Source organism: Mugil cephalus, chromosome 20 (genome assembly GCF_022458985.1).
Source record: "Mugil cephalus isolate CIBA_MC_2020 chromosome 20, CIBA_Mcephalus_1.1, whole genome shotgun sequence".
NCBI lineage: Eukaryota > Metazoa > Chordata > Actinopteri > Mugiliformes > Mugilidae > Mugil > Mugil cephalus.
This window is the reverse complement of record NC_061789.1, coordinates 14,239,566-14,256,787: the sequence shown is the minus strand read 5'-3', so window position 1 is coordinate 14,256,787 and position 17,222 is coordinate 14,239,566. Positions and strand designations below refer to the sequence as shown.

General features: G+C 42.0%; 2 protein-coding genes across 3 annotated transcripts; both read left to right on the top strand.

The window, feature by feature from the left end:
• Positions 1-3,077: 3,077 nt before the first annotated feature.
• LOC124998444 (small integral membrane protein 36-like) lies at positions 3,078-3,658 on the top strand. The gene has a single exon (XM_047572856.1). It carries the CDS (start codon positions 3,239-3,241, stop codon positions 3,539-3,541), a length of 303 nt encoding a protein of 100 aa, XP_047428812.1. The 5' UTR covers positions 3,078-3,238; the 3' UTR covers positions 3,542-3,658.
• mmd (monocyte to macrophage differentiation-associated) lies at positions 3,619-16,884 on the top strand. Of its 2 annotated transcripts, none has more exons than XM_047572854.1 (7): positions 3,619-3,698; positions 12,828-12,909; positions 13,010-13,170; positions 13,832-13,906; positions 13,994-14,095; positions 14,718-14,787; positions 15,201-16,884. In XM_047572854.1, exons 1-7 carry the CDS (start codon positions 3,658-3,660, stop codon positions 15,402-15,404), a joined length of 735 nt encoding a protein of 244 aa, XP_047428810.1. In that variant the 5' UTR covers positions 3,619-3,657; the 3' UTR covers positions 15,405-16,884. The 2 variants fall into 2 exon arrangements, with proteins under 2 accessions (XP_047428810.1, XP_047428811.1); XM_047572855.1 differs by lacking the exon at positions 3,619-3,698 and adding an exon at positions 11,839-12,273.
• The last annotated feature ends 338 nt before the right edge of the window (positions 16,885-17,222 follow it).

The following is a 17,222-nucleotide window of genomic DNA, read 5'->3' as shown; positions in this document are numbered from 1 at the left end:
TACCCTAAACTCTAAAGCATAAGTACCCAACAGCATCATCACAGATTTGATTATATACCTGGTGGCCTTTTACCCCATCATTTAGCATACACACACTGTCCCACACACTATATGAATGAAGGTCAAAGCCTTTTAGGAAGCGAACCATGGAGGTTTTCTCTGTCCGTTTCTCACTCCTCGTTTGTTTTTGGGAGAGAAGAGCTGAGGTCACGATTGAGGGGAGGATCACCGCTGGGACGCGCACTCTGAAAACGAACAAACAACCTGACGAAAAAAGAAAAAGAATAAAAAAAAAAAAACCCTCCCAACACCAACATCCTCGCCTCACAGACACAAACAGCTGCAGGGTTTGTCAACACAGCCCTTTCCCATCTCTCCCCGCTGAACCGTCTTTCTGCAGGTCCCACAGGGGCTGTCGGACTCCCTGGCACCAGAGTCTCCCGCTTGAGGAGGGAGATCCATCTCCGAGATATGAGCAGGAGAAACTCCACCCAAGAGGCCTGGTGTACGCACACACAGACACAGACACACACACACGCACAGACACACAGACAAACCTATTACATCCTCTGAGATAATCGTTCCTCCACATCACAACAACACAAACATCCCCATCCAGGACAGAAACATCGGTCTTCCTCTGAGTCGTCGCTGGTTTTAGAGTTTTCTTTGTCTTCAGGAGTTTCTGGGAAAGCTTGTTTTCTTTCTGGATTGATTTGTTTATTTGGCATTATTTCCAAGGCCACGTGTGAAATCAGCGTCTTATGGTTCACATTAAGATAATTACACAACGCAGATGTGTGTTTTCATTTTTGTACAGTTTACATGACTCAGATATCCGATATCTAGTTCTCTCAACAGAAATGTCTAAATCAACGGTGATGCTTCATTTAGATAAAAAACAAATGATGTGAAATCAGCATAGGTCGCCGTGGAAACAGGCTAAGAATTTATTCCAGATGTGCTTCACCCCAGCAACGTTCCTCAGGTTCCTTGTGAGGGATCCTGGGAGGCTAGATGAAAAGCGTCGCAGTGCCCTGAAAACCTCTGAATGGAAGCACCCGGGAGGCATCCTCACCAGAGGCCAGGTCCACTTCAACTGGCCTATTTTGACTGGTGGTTAGATATACAGAAGCCACTGTCATCCCTCACGTTGAAAATGATATAAACTAATGATACAAACTAATTAAACATGTTCCGTTAAAACTGAAAAACTGAAAAATAAAACCTAATTCAGTCTTTCGTATGCAATGAGAAGCATTTCACATCTTCATGGAAGTTATATGTATGTGATTGCATTTTAAATTGATATCCCCTCATAGTTCAATACCCTGTAGAAATATTCTTCTTCAGATCAGCAAATTAATCCAGTTTGTTTTTCCCCAAACGCTGTCCTTTCCAACAGCTTATAGTCTGAAAATCTAATCCACCGCTGAAATACTAGATATGATGTTCGTTCTCGTATAACCTCCATCTGTCCGGCCTTTTAATCTGCGCGAACCCAGGAAGCGATATGCTGCACTCATCGTGATAAAATGCCAATAGCAGATTTCAAAAGGAAAATCAGAAGAACAACACCACATTATTCGTCTTCTGTATCGTCCCGGCGGTGCTATATATCACATGCGCCCTCTTTACAACGCATAAATTCTATTCACGCACCAATAATTGCCCATAAAACAGGATCACGTCCGTCTTTGACGTGGATGATTTATATCATTTAAAGCCCAACATTTCATGTTGTGAACACACTCCGTTGTGTGGAAATGATGCAATTGTCGGCCCCTGATTCCAGCGTGCCGGCTGCACTTTGACTTTTTCCAGATGCTCACTTCATCATCACCCCCCCCCCCCCCCCCCCCCCCCCCAACACCACCACCGCCGCTATCGTCAGTTTCCATCCTGAGGAGCTGTGCTGTGAGGTCAGACGAGATCGGGGTCAAGCCTTTTGCCTCTGACATCAGTTTCCTGAACATATAGAAGGATTACAGGCTTCGCGAGAGGCCTGGGGGTCAGCGTGTACGCCGCAGCTGCAACATGTACATCTGCTGCTCAGCCTCGCTGCTACAGCAGGAGGCAGGAAGCTGTTCTGCTGCAGGAGAGCTGGAGCAGATTAGATCTGGATTTCATGCTCCGTCCGTTTACATGATAGATGCTTTTTCGTTTTGACCAAAATCCAGCGTTGCTGCTTCTGCTCTCTTGTGTAGATGGTGGAGATTTAATGTTTGATGAGTAAAGATGCCAGCTAAGGTGTCAAACCAGTATTTATTTATTCTGCATCCTGCAGATTTACTTCCCTTAGACACTGTGTTGTCTCTTAGTGCTCCCTGATCTTTTTTTTTTTTTTTTAGCTTAAAGCTTGGTTCCATTTGTTGTCTGTAACGATTTTAATTCAGAATTAACAGCCAGAAAAAGTTGTATTTATTGTATTTATAATCCTATTATTCTATAATGTTAGTGTGAGTTATACACATTTCCCCTATTTTTTTTTCAGGGTCAGAGTTCAGCCTGATGCTGCCTCTGCAAACATTGGTAACTGCTGCCCTCTGCTGGTCATCGCTCTCTAAATAATCCAGCACAGCAACAGACTCGGGCTACAGAAACACATGCAGCTAAAATGTGTTTCTACCTGTGTGATCTTATTTTAATCACATATTTTAGAAGGAAATATCTTTCTTTTGTGTGATGTGGTTCTGCTAGCAGGTTAGCTCCGAGTGGCTTTTTCGGCGGCGCTCTACAGCCCCCGTTTAGCCAGATGGCTTCCTCCGTCAATCCCCACTCACAGTCGAGATTAAGATTACACTTCGCGGACACACGGGCATGCACCCGTATACATCAGTATCTGAGTAATTAAACGCTCGCTTCGTAGCAGATGATGATATAACATGGAAATCAGCCACAGTCGCTGAGTTACAACTGAGGTTTAAGTTATTAAAGTGAGCCATTGATCGCAGGAACTCCAGGTTGAAGGAGCGGACGGGGGATTAGAGTATTTTTAAAGCCACGGCACTGGAACGGAGACGTGGGAGACAGAAGCAAGGCGGAGGGGATGGAGGGAGGAGGGAGGGTGGGGGTAAGACAGTAGAGAGGCAGATTGAAGGGGATAGAGAGAGAAAGCCCTGCTGTCAACAGGGTAGTGCTTCTCAGCCTGCAGCGGCCATCAATCCCTTCCACCTCTCCTTCCTCTGCGGTGCTCTTTCTCGGAGGCCTCAGGGCCACCCAGCATGAAGCAGGCACCATGGGCTTTCTGGAAAACTACCAGGAGATCGACCCTGTCACTTTGAACCTTTGCATCCTCATTGCCAGCTACGTTATCTTGCTCCTGGTCTTCCTGATATCGTGTATCATGTACGACTGCCGGGGCAAAGATCCCACAAAGGAGTACGCTCCGGACCCGCAGCCGACTCAGTCTCCCATCAGGCTGGTGGTGATGCAGAGCACCACAGCCCCAGTCACGCGCTGGGACACGGCTAACATGATCACCACCTACCACGAGCCTTCACACTCAGACTTTAAGGAGAAGAAGAGCACGATGGTGTGAGCAAGGCTCACCTTTGTACATAAACGACTCTTTTTTTTTTTTCTCCGTTTTTTTTTTTTTTTTTGTACATACAACTTTTTACATTTCTTTGTTTTGTTTTTGCCGTTGCCGGGACAATGCTGCTGGGATATGACCTACACAGGAGCAGATTCGGACGGTAAGGGAAGAGCGACAGGTGTTGATGTCTTTAAGCGCTGTGTGTGTACGCACGTGAAATCCCTCTTTAGCTGTGGGATCTCGAGCCAAAGCCTGCTGTGGAAAGGAAAAGGGACAACTGACAGAACACAGAGACGCAAAGGGAGCGTTTCTGCTGAAAGACAAAGGAAGGCTTAAAGTTAGTAGACAGATTACATTAGCTCTCAAACAAGAAGAATATTTGCCTCGCCTTGACATCTTTGGACTTTGTCCACCCACTCCAACGCGCAGATGGAACTCAGCTTTAATTGGTGTTTTGAAATCATCATCAATGCTCAACAATTGGCTAAGTAAAGACCAGCCTCTTACGTAAGACGAGAAAGTCTGATGGTATTAATCCACCACACACACACACACACACACCGACACACACACACACAAAAAAAGTCTGACAGGATGATGCATTGTGATGCACGTCCAGTGCTAAGACTACCTGCTGTTTAACACTTTGATAGGGATAAGCAGTACAAAGAAAAGACGAGCTATTCTGTGCCGCTCGTATCACTCGTATCACTTGTCAGTTGCAGATACGGTGACTCAAGCAAACAAGGTTTTGTGTAAACACAAATGAAGCGTGCGATAGCCGTGTTTAATGAGTAAATGGAGCACGGCTGATGTAAAGCTGGAGTGCCGTCAGAGCACACGGACGCTCGTCCCACTTCGCGATGAACCGACTGACCACCGGGTCAGGTCACGGTGAGATTGAGATGTTTCGGCGGCCTCGGACACGGCTTGATTGCTTTTTGTCCTCCTTCTGGCTCAGTTCAGCTTTACACGTCATCCGCTGTCGTGATCATGCGCCGTGTGATATGTGCTGGGTCAGGCTGATTAGCTGGCAGAGGAGCGAGGAGATTGTCCACAATCAAAGCAGAGACTGAGGCCTGTCAAGTCTGAAACATGGACGGAAAAGCACATCTTTTTGTAGGATTTTAGCAAGATGAATCATCACCATTCCTCTTTCCCTCCAATTTTATATCTTGCTAATCGAGACAAAAAATCCCCCAGTTTAAGGAACAAAAAAAACAACAAAGTAAACCAATGTTGTGTAGTGTGCGGTTTTACACCATAACTAGTTAGCCCAGCATGCCACTCCAATTAAAAACATTCAAATCTAAATACATTTAAATCGCATTAATCTTTTAATTGCCAGTTTCATCTTTTTTCAGATTAAGGTAAAACTGTAAATAATTCTACATCCAAAAGAAAATGCACTGATAACAACCACATGTACACCGTCTAAATAAACGCGGCTAGCCGCCCTGCACCCTGATTACTCAACACACTGATTACAGCCTCCAGTCCTCACTGCCAGCGCCCTACAGAAATAGACCCGACAGCAGTGAACAGGTTTCTGGACAGGGCTCAGCGTAATCCTGGTGCTGCTTCTGAGAAAGGTGCAATAAATGGATCTCATTCATAAAAGAAGCGCTTAGTGAGGTTTGTAAAGGTTATTATTTGCCGTGAGGAAAGTAGAGCAAACTGTGCCATCTAACACCACGACAGCGGCACTTAAATCCTTTAGCATGTGACGTGGTCATGATATGATATATAACACACATTTTCTCTTATAATACTTAAAATTACAGCTGTCAATTGACATTTATTGTGATTTTTCACATCAGTGTTTGAGTTTACAACTCCTACCAACCGTAAAGGCAGATGACTTTGGTCTTGTCAAAACAACGATGCGGCAGGACTTTAACCATCATCCATCGTCCAACAGACTTGTGTCTTTATCAATTTCTGCCAGCTTGTTTTTGCCTATTTTCTCCCTCTGCTTGTTTCAAGCTTTTGGTAGTTCTGACTTTACGGGAGAGTGAGGGCATGTTCCCGCCCTTTTAGCGGGGTATAATTATTTACTGCTACTTTCATCACTTCCTTATTTCCCAAACTATGGTCAAGCCAAAGTTATAGTAGTAAGACCTGCATGATTTCAATCACACGTTAAGGAATTCTGTTTGACCCTGGCACCACTTCAAACACATCATACACATAGTAATGAACTAAAACCTCTCAGTGGCTCTGCAGATGCAAAAATAAAACATTACCATAAATCATTTTCCAGTACCACACTGCAATAACTAAATAAAAAAACAAAAACTAAAACGTAACAATGGTACCTGAGGGAGTCCAGAAAATAACCCTTTACTGATATAGTGGAAACAATTCTTCCTTCTGGGACAGTCTAATGTTTTTTGGATTTTTTCCCACTGTAATAACGAGGTCTCATTATGGTAACAATCAGAAAATAAGTCATATACGATATTATTCTGAACATTATCAAATATTTGTGATATAATTTTGGCAATGGGGACATTTTATATTTAATATATGAAACAGCTTACATTCGCAGGTTCACCTGAGAACAGAATAGAAAAAGAAGCCGTTGTATTCCAGCTCAATAGATGTAAAAGGTGAATTTAAACTAGAACTTGCTCTAATTCTGAATATGTTGGTTCAGTTAAAAGACGTCAGCGTTTGTTGCTGTGTAAAACGAGGGCGGCGAGGCGGTCATGCTTCAGCGCCTAACATGTGTGTTTTACCATGAAGCTCGTTAGCTGCAAGATTAATCAGCTCGGGTGCAGCAAAGCTCTCGACCTAAATACTTTCGTTCACTTTATAATTACGCTGCTTTCATATTGTGCATGGATGTTAAACTTTTATGATGCGACTCTAGCTGGCATACTTGAGAAGATGTAATTTGTCAGTTCAAGGCCTGCAGAAAGTTTAAGGCAATTTTTAATCTGAGGATTACTTTACCTCTCTGTTTCTATTACATTCAATACTTTTTTTTATCATTATTATTATTTTTTTTTACCCTTTAACTGCCTATAGTACCTGGAGTCTAGCATGACACAGTAAACCTATTACAAAGCTGTTTAACTGTGTCACGTGTGTTCAGAAAGCTTCTCTTATTCCCGAGGCTCTCTCACCTATAGTGTATATCTGACCTACAAGACAAATAGACATTTTACTAAAAGTCAGTCATTTGCTTCTGTTTCTCTTGATCCTGTGTGTTCATGGCTTGCAGTAGTTATTTGTGGAGGATTTTTCTCACGTTGTCAGTACAAAATTATGCAATTTTTTATTTATTTTTTTTGTCACAGATCATGTCTTTCCAAAATCCATAAGTATTTATTATGGAAACAATCACTTATTAATAAAAAATGACTAGACATCACTAAAACGTCAACTAAATGACAGCCACTGTCTAAGTAGCTAAATAAAAATAACATGAGCTTATTCAGAATTTATTTCGATTGTGTTCTTTTTGTTAAGTTGAGATAATAATGACAGATATTTCTTTTTATGGCAATATATCAAATTTGATACCCATTACCCAACACATTACATTTCACCTCTCAAGGAAGTGTGTTAAATCCAAATCACATGACCTGCTCCAAGGTATGCTCTTCCTCCTCTTTCTTACTGTAGTTATTTAATATAAAGTAGTGTGTGGATTCATCACAAATCAACTTTGTTACGACGATATATTCGTAAATAACTGTCAGTTTCAATTTGCTCAATGGTGTAAACAATATTTAGGAGAATCTTTCAGCAAAAATGCCATGTGGTGATTGGCTGATTTAAGGCCTGAAAACAGCCAAAATGTGATCAACCATGTTAAATTAAAAAAGTCTCGCAATTATATATAGAAACAGGCAGACTATGAACTGAATGAGCTCTGACCTCTGAGTTATCAGGAAGATAATGTATTGCCTGAAACTGCACACCAGGATACAATCATGTGTGACGCCACAGCTGATGCTGACATGTCAGGCAGTGACACATACACAGGCTACAACTGACAAGCTAACATAGCAAAGAGATTGTTGTTTATTGATTGCATGCAGATGCATTTCACACAGCTGCATAGGGTTTCGCAAAAACACATCCACCTGGCACGTGCTCTGAGTCTGTTTTAATATTCCTTATTTTCCCAGTTGCCCTGTGCCTTTGCTGTGTAGATATTACTAGTTGTACTGCAGTCTCTTTCGTATGCAAGCAGCAACATTTACAACTTCCAGTGAAAGTTGTATCATTATTTCTGTTGAAACTATTTCTGAGGGTCATAATCAACTAATAGGAGAAAGATGGAACAGGAAGAGAAACCCGGGGTAGAACCAGGCAAGCAGCAGAAAACAAAAGGCTGCGTCGACGAAAAGATGAGCAGCGCACACAGCCCCATATCAACGGGTCGCAAGGACGTCGTTATTTATGTGCGATGAAGGAAACTAGGATCAGGTGTGAAAGGGATTGGGTGATTAGTAAATCAGGAAATGGAACAAGGGCAACAGGAAGAGTCGGGGCAAAATGCCCAGTGCTAAAGTTAATGCAGGGTGGAAGTTGGCAAAGATTCCAATGTTTACCACTGGCGAGGTTTACATCATCAAGGAAGGGGGTTAAAAATACATGACATGGACAGTACAACGTGACTTTGTCTGGCTGTGTGTTGTAGTCTGGCATGTTGAACGGATGTGACGACAGACGAGGTACATCCAGCGTGAAAAGACACATTAGAGGACAATGTTTCCTTATTATAATACATTTTATTTAGGTCAATACAGTAGGTGTCAGTACAGAAGCCTCAATTTGTGTCTTTCATTTACATTTGAATTAAACTTATTTTCAGAAAAAGAAATACAAAGACGGCTTTTTATCAACGCCTTTTCTGAAGGAAAAGGATTCTATTGTTCTGATTCTATTGTTCTATAAATAAAGCTAGCCACACCAAATAGCAACCGTGTAGGGTCTTTTTAAAGGACTGAAGGTGTAGGAAATTATAGAGAACAACATTAAGTACAAATTGTCTTAATTTCTTAATAGTTAACCATCACGTAGAAGTAGGTAAAATAACTGAAACAACCCTACCCTCGCTGATCTTCCCATATTCTGAGGAACTAAGTATGTACATTTATTCATTTTATTATGATTTTAATTATATGTTATGTGACTGGTGAAGAAAAACTCTTCAGAAGATATTTAGATTGTTAAAAAAAAACAGGCATTCAGGCGAAGGTCACAGAGAAGTGTCCAAAACCTCACACGTCTGTCCGATCATACTCGCACTGAAGTTTAAGCCCGGGTGCAGCAAGACGAGGAATTAGGTGATGTCATGGAGGCATGTGTGCCAATTAAAGTGCAGTCACATTAGCCTTTAACAAAACTGTCCAGCAGTTACTACAGAAAGCGCGATGTTCGTTGGTAATAAATAAATAGTCACTAGAACAGACTGTCTGATCCAGTCTGCTCCAGTTTCCAGTCTGCTGTGAATGTGAACTCACGCCACTGAGTGGACTTAGATCTAAACTTGAACGGTGGCGTCATTTGTTCTCCTCTATCAGGTGCAACTGAAGTGATAGGGGAGAAGTGGATGAGATTTGAGTGTGCTTGAAGGGCTTGTGGAACTTATACAAAGCCTTTGCTGTTTCCAGAGGACGTTGCATGAAGTCCTGTGACATTTGGGGCTCGGGGCAACGAGCTGGAAATTAAACATTGCCAATTCATCGGGTACACTAATGAATACAGAGGCGTTCTAATATAACAGTACTGATTAAACATTAGCTCCAGGAAGATTATGGTATTCAGCATCAGTTCAAAATAACCGAGAGAGCCGTTGACTCAACTGTGTATTTCATTTTACCACCACCAGCAAAGACTACATCCTCCAAACTGAGCACAGGGTTGAATTACCACCTTTCTGATGCTGTTTCAACATCCATTGACCTGTTCTAGCATTATGCACCATATTCTCTGACTGAACCATTGTTTGACAGGTTGTATTGTAGGGGATTCAGATGCCATTCACGTAATGGGATTTACACATTAAAAAAGGGTTTAATCTACATTTCTGTGATGTATTTATGGAGCTTAAATCTACAGCTTCTCTCAGCTTTACAAAAACAGTAACAGCTGACTGTTTAGCCACATAGAACCTGTTTTTTTTTCACCCTCAGCTCTCACAGAGAAAGGATGCTCAAAAGTCACGTTCACGTACACGCCACAAAACCCCAAACATCTAGAGAGCAGCTCGTAGACAAAACAGAGCATTTAGTCTCTGAAGTGTCGGATGATTTTCTCACAAGATGGTGGAGACCAAACACGGAGCTAAATAAAGGTGTATTTATTGGACAACCTTCCATCATTATGAAACATGATGTGAAATTTGTGATTTAATGAATACAGCCCCATATGTATATAAGCTAAGCTTGCAGGTTTGGAAGTGGATTGTACATAATGTTCCTTGAGAATATTCAGTAAAAGCTCTCAGGTGTACACCGTGGTTACATAAAGTGACAGGAGCAGATGTAAACCGGCCCAGTGCTCGTGACAATGTGGCTGAGAATGTGATCAGAGCACGGCAGACACAGACTGTTTACAGCCGGGACAGGAAGTTATCTTGAGTCAATGTGACGCACTGCCAACCTGCAGCTCTCAGGTCTGCATCACATTAGAGGTGCTAGCGTAACAGCAAGGGAAAAGCAGACCGAAGCCAGAAACAAGGAGACTCTGGCCCCTAACATATGGCCTCTGGCATTCTCCTGTTGTTTGTGCTAACGTCCCTTTTTAAAACACGCACAATGAGCTCTTTTCTTTTTATCTGGACCGTTCTCTTGCACAATACCTGCTACCCAAAAAGGCCCAGACGCCTTTATCTGGGGTAGCTGAAACATATGGTGTATGGGGACGTTTTCAGTTAAAATGAAAATATTCTTCAAGCAAAAAATATGTATAAGTTCAAGTGTTCTCCACACAGAGAGTGTACAGACTGAACTTCATTAAGCCCTGAGGACTTTGCGTTGCTCTTACATAAACACTCTGGTATATCTCAGAGGCCTGATGAAGTTACGGTGCCATTATGTAATCGTTATAGTGTGACACCGTGGGTGCAGGTTATTGCCGGGCTGCATGACACTTTGTCCTGCTGAAATTACCTGACAGCATGTACAGGTGACTTTCTCCACTGTCGTCATGTTAAATAAAACTCTGCCTCATGGCGAATATGGCAATATGCAAAAAGAAATTGTAATTGTGTTGAAGCACCAACACGATCATGTGAAGTATCCATGCTGACTGAAGCAAACAACATCAGTGTGCATGGTTTGCGTTACAGCCTCCATCTGAGAAGAACCGCTTACATAACATGTTTTGTTTAAGAGTAGGCACAGCAACTAGAGTTTGGATACAGCCTGTCTCTAATATGGGTTTTAATGAAACATTTAAACAATGGAAAAGCCTGTTTTAATTCGGTGCCTTATCGATCAGTCAAAAAACTATCCAGTCTGCTACCCTGATCTATCTCCTTTTTATGTTTTTCAACAACTCTTCAATCAACTTTAAGCCTTTAGAAGTGTAGATATTAATCCACCAGTTTTGATTTTCAAAGCAAGTCCGGAGTTCACTTAATAACAAGTTAATATTACACTCGTTTTATTGTTTTATGATAACTTGCACAGATATTGGGTGAATGTCTTTGTGATTATGTCATCTGTATGTAAAATATCTTGTTCATCATGTTTCACACAAGCCAAACGTATTAACATAATATATGAATGATTTAAGTGTAATTTATTAGTTTTTAATCTATAATACCATTATTTATATTTTGTTCTTTTTATCATGAAACACGTTTTGCAAAGCATTGAATTGCACTCAAAAATAACTTAAAATGCTAAAACATAAAAAGGGAAGCTAAAAAGAGCTAAAAACAAAAAAAAACTTTACATGGAAAACAAACCCATTACACGTGTTTCCTTATTAATGATTGATTAATAACTGATCTGTGAAGCATTAGTGGTTATTACATGATTTTAAGTTGGCCTTCTTATATAAATATATATATATTGCAGAGTAGTCAAAAGCCGCTTTTAAACTAAGTTTGAAACGGAAGAATTGTCAAATATTTGCTTATTCCCATGTTTATTTGCTCATTTTCCATAAAAACGGAGAACATAAATGTGACGGTCACGCGTCAGGGTAAACTCCGCCCACCTAACATCTGATTTGCCGCTGCGCCGCTGCCGTCGCCGCTCATTGGCTGCCGCCGCTGTCACTCAGCGTCTGCCCGCTGCTCTTGTCTGAGGGGTTCACAGACAAATAATCATATCAGTGTGGAGGAGCGGCTCAGCGGGAGCAACCTGGCAGTTAACCGGAGGGGCTGCTTGTTTGCGGGTGGGGGGGCGTTTTTTCGGTTTGTCCTGACTGTCGCTGGCGCTTATGGATATCTCTACTTTAACGAAGAGACAGTGAGTCAGTATTTGTCACAGAATGGTATTAAGAAAAAGACTAAAATGGTGCCTTTTCCAGTGGGAGTGTTGATGTTGCCGGTGCCTTGTAAAGCGAAAGTTAGCATAGCCGAGTAGCCAATGCTAGGCCTTCCGTTTCCTTTAGCTTGTCAGGACAGTTCATTGTGTTTATTGATCTCCTCGTAGAGCAGCTGTTGAGGAATCTTTTGTTTGCAGATTTATTTATTTTTTTCCTTTGCTAACTGTGGCACACAAAGTCAGTGACATGAAGAGGGTGAACAGCTTTCAGAGGTGGGTGAAAAGCGAACACAGCGATGTTGAAATTGTGTGTTTTGGTTGTGTCAGAGTAAGACTGCTGCAATGCATGAAGTGTGTGAGGAGGCAGTAGTTACTTGCCCGTTAACATGAACCTGTTTTCCCACATATCCGTGGGAACTGTTACAGTACATAGTTAAGATAGACACCATTACATTTTAGAAATCCCCAACAATAGTTACATATAGTTGGACTTTATATAGACGTTGCAGTCGCGATAATTATTTAATAAATGTATAATAAATAATTTTGTATTGTTTTATGTAATCGTTAATGTAATTAAATGTTTGATCATTTTAAAGACTTAGATTAACAGATTCATTTAGATTATTTGCAGCTCTAATTCTAGTTGTAACCTGTTGTATCAAAATAATACTGATCTCTGTGCAGCCTTCTATGGATTGTGAATTATTGCCTTAGAAATACTTTGTAATTTATTTTTCTTCTGAACAGTAAAGCCAGCTGACGCCTTTAAATCAGCAAAAAGGATAAAGTCTGAGTTGTTAAATTTAGTTTTCTGTGTGTTTCAGGTTCATGAACAGACGGGCCCCTGGTAACTGCCGCTACCAGCCCACCTGCTACGAGCACGCTGCGAACTGCTACACCCACGCCGTGAGTGTGACTATTCGTACGTTGACACGGGGGGGGACACAAAGACACCAGTAACGCGCTGACACGGTTTAATGGTGTTTTTTGTTTTTTTTACCCGCAGCTTCTCATTGTGCCGGCCTTCGTGGGCATGACGTTGCTCCACCGTCTGTCGGACAACAGCTGGGAGAGGATGACGGCCTGGGTGTACGGCTTGGGCCTGTGCGCCCTCTTCCTAATCTCCACTGTGTTTCACATCATCACCTGGAAGAAGAGCCACATGAGGTGAGGCGCGATGGAGACGGGCAACTTAGCCGAGAGATAAGGGCTCATCGTGATTTGATGTTTAAATGGGAGCGAAAGTGTAAGGTTCCTGGATCTGTTGGCTGTCTGGCTGGCGTGATGCCACCATTTGGTTTGTCTTTCACCCTTTGGCCAATGAACTGACTCTTAACTCACATTGTGTCTTGTTGGTTGCATAATATTTGCCTTTTTCTCTTAATAGTTTCTACCAACTACAGCTTTTAGTTGCATTAGATATTTGTGCTACAACAGAACCTTCCTAAATCATATTTTAGTGTATTCTTGAGTGTTAAATGCTAGTGAAACGCAGGATTTATTCAGGAATCAGGTTTAAGGAGAAGATTAGGAATCAGGTCATCTGTTTTATTCCAGCTGATTAATGCTTCTTCTCATGCTTTCCTGATGAGAAATGCAAATCAAGTGTACCGGGTCTGCTGCGCCACCTGTTTGCATTTACGTCACGCTGCAGACCCAAAACAAAGTTTCTCTTTGTGCTGTGTGTTCAGACAATAATTTCCATTCACTTGCAAAAGACCTCTGTGAAAACACAATGTCACTTCCTGTGTAAACACGCAAATAATGTGTCCACACTCACCCCCGCGAGTAAAAACAACCCGGTCGACCTGTTTGTTTTCTGCCTCAGGTCCGTGGAGCACTGTTTCCACATGTGCGACAGAGTGGCTATCTATTTCTTCATCGCTGCCTCCTACACACCTTGGTGAGTGTCAGACAGAGGGCAGAGTATTCCCACTGTCACGCATTCAGGCCTAATTTAGCCTTCAGTGTGTCTCCTCTCTGTGCTCAGGTTGAACCTGCGTGAACTGGGCCCCCTCGCGGCGCACATGCGCTGGTTTGTGTGGCTGATGGCTGCTGCTGGAACCATATATGTCTTCAACTATCATGAAAAGTGAGTTCTTGTCTGACCACGGCCACCGGGGCTTTGTCTTGTGTAGTTTTTGTGTGTTTTTTTTGATTCCAGTAAACATAACTAAGCAGCGCCTGCATGTAAAGTTTCGTTATTTTTGTTTAAATTTGAAATTGTCAAAAGATTCCAGCACCTTAAGTGTTAATATTATATATACATATCTATATCAGTCATGTTGTTATGTTTTGTTTTTATAGATATTAACTAAAAGGAGAATCAATAGATTGATCCATAATAGATAAACACTTGCAGCCAACACGATATAAATGAACTCACATATTCTCACATTCACTTTTCTGGCTCAGCTTACAGAACGTGAGTTAATTAAAATAAAGACTGTAGTAGCTGCGCCCTATTTAATTTCCCACAGTGATCACCTCTAAATGTCATGTCGGTTACCACAACAATAGTCTGGCTTCACGTGTCACGCTAAAATACAAAGATTACTACAAATGCATGCGTGAAAGCGTTTTTGAACGTTATTTTTTTAAGATGCGGATAATATCTGTGCATGGCATGAAGCTTCTGGTGAGCGCCTCCACTCCTCGTGCTGTCATGCTTGAAAAATCCTTGGATTTGCATGCAAACATGTTTGTCTCTGCAGGTATAAACTTGTCGAGCTGGCCTTCTACTTGACGATGGGATTCTTTCCTGCATCGGTCGTGACGTCAATGGTGAGACTGTTTCTTGCTCTGTCTCGGTCCTGAAACTTTCAGGTTGCTACTTCCGCCGTGCAGCTTGGTCGAACGGACCGTTGCAGCTGGGTGGAGGTGTTAGGAGAGAGCGCCGCTTCCTCTTCTTGTTAAAAGTGTTTCACAGACTTCACATCTAACTGAGGAACAGCTTTAGATCAGTTGATACATAATAATTATAAATGTTTAATATCAAAATCAGAAAATGATCCAAGCAAGTGAAACAAAGATTTCTGTACAAGATAAATAAGTGTTTTAGATTCTGCTGCCCTCTTGTGGTTGCGATGAGTGTGGCAGCCTTAAATCCCATTAATGCTATTCAACTTTTCTTATTCTTTTGAGTTTGTTGTTACGTTCCAGTTCTCACGTGTATTGTGTATTGTTTTATTTTGCAGAGCAACACAGAGGGACTTCACGAGCTGGCCTGCGGAGGACTCATCTACTGCCTGGGTGTGTTCTTCTTCAAGAGCGACGGCGTCATCCCCTTCGCCCACGCCATCTGGCACGTGTTTGTGGCCCTGGCGGCGGCCGTGCACTACTACGCCATCTGGAAATACCTCTACAAGGCTCCCAGCGCCGACAGCCTCCTCGACTCGTGACCCCCCCGCCCCCCTCGGCGCTCTCGAGCGGAGGCCCACCGCACACCCTCGACTGCCCACCGAAGCTGCAACGAACGCCGTAAAGTTTACGTAAAAAAACGACGACCATGAATTGTTTACTGTTTTCTAACGCGGAGGGGAACAGAGTTTTTTTCCAGTGTCTCCCCCGATGAACAAAAGCTACTTTCGAAAGCTCTTTTGTAACTTTGTCAGCGAGGGAGAGAATTTTGACCTTTTACACTTAGTATGAAACCTCGGCACATTCGTGAATACATGAGAAATTTGATAGCAAGCCTTTTTGTACCAATTGAAGCGAAAAACATTCCACACTCGGGCTCGCGTGAGCGTCGAAAACTGAAGATCGATTGGTCCCAAGTGGTGATCCGAACACGAATGAGGTGCTAAAAAGAATCTCATCAGTAGCTCTTACCGTTTGATTATTTTTTTGATTTTTCTTTTGCTGCTACAATAGCTGAATTTCAGGAAACCCAAAGCCAAAGCTATGAAGTATCGTCCAAATACAAGCAGCTGCGCAAGAGCTTTGCCAAAGTGAAGTAGCTTAAATGGCAAAAATATGATTCAAATCAGTAAATAAGTTATCAAAGAACAAATGGTATTAATGTAACCACTCGTTCGAGGCCAATGTTCACAACCAAATACTTTCATGTTCAGTAGTTATACAGATACAAGGTGTTTAAAGTCAGTCGTTGTGCTCTGCTGGTGCATTTTGAATTTGGAAATAACATAAAAAAAAATGCTCCTCAGGAAACCTTTCTTTCTTTAATCCTACTTCATCGACCCGTCTGATCCAGACTCGCTCTCTTTCCGGCCAGTGCATGCTTTGTTTCCATCTCCTGTAAACACTCAGCGCCCCCTGCTGGTGTGAGAGAGAGATGCTAAACATTTCACAGGTGGCAGGTGAGGTGGTATTTTTGTTTATGAGTCAAATGACATGAGAAAATCAGACAGTGTGACGAGATGGAAATCTCCTCTGTATTCGTGTTGTGAGTAGTGTGTAGTAGAGCGTGTGTGTGTGTGTGTGTGCGTGTGTGTACGTGTGTGTATGCACGACCTTTGTACTGTGGTACAGTGTTACATTTCCACTGACGTCTCAGTGTTGGCTTTGCACCATCAGGGTGGACAGTGTTGGTCTGATTTTTTGTCCGTTGGATTTTGTAAATTTTCTTTTTTCGGTTGCTTTCCTCTTCTCGACGTACGGAGGTGAATGATTGCACCTTTTTTAACTGTGGCTCTTCTTGAAATGATTCCTTAACCACTCTGTTTTGTAATGTTTGTATATTGTGTGATTACATGATCCTGGCCTTTGCGGGTGGAGGGGAAATCTTGCTTCTTGTCTGTTCCGTTGGCTGTTAATGGTGCTGCATAAACATGAATGCTCCTCCACGATATTTAAAAAAGAAAAAGAAAAAAAAAGATATATCACCTTTCTAATGTTACAATAAAAAGTGATGATGCCCCATGTTTGTCTGTATCTCAATCTGTATCTGGATATATATATATATATTTTAAAAATGGTTCCAAGTGACATGTAATCAACTCGCACAGCTTTTTAGTATAAACCTCTCTCCACTTATTGTTATAGAGCATCTTATGAATCCATTGACAATGCAAAAGGGGACTAGGGAGTTTCCAATTGAGGAGAATCAGCCTATGGGCCGTCTGTTTTAGATCTTTAGGCGCACCTGCAGAAGGAACAATGATAAAAATTGCAGACCAACTATTAGGAGCAACGGCGTAACCTTATGCCCGAGTTAATGTATCAAAAATATATGACCAAAATTACCCCAGTTTAGCACA

What these genes read in the sequence shown, in the direction of transcription:
- LOC124998444 (XM_047572856.1), top strand. Translation starts at nt 3,239, where the DNA reads ATGGGCTTTCTGGAAAACTACCAGGAGATCGACCCTGTCACTTTGAAC.
- mmd (XM_047572854.1), top strand. Translation starts at nt 3,658, where the DNA reads ATGCTGCTGGGATATGACCTACACAGGAGCAGATTCGGACG. An exon ending in CACAGGAGCAGATTCGGACG is followed by an intron (nt 3,699 to 12,827) that starts GTAAGGGAAGAG and finishes TGTGTGTTTCAG; the next exon opens with GTTCATGAACAGACGGGCCC. An exon ending in CGAACTGCTACACCCACGCC is followed by an intron (nt 12,910 to 13,009) that starts GTGAGTGTGACT and finishes TTTTACCCGCAG; the next exon opens with CTTCTCATTGTGCCGGCCTT.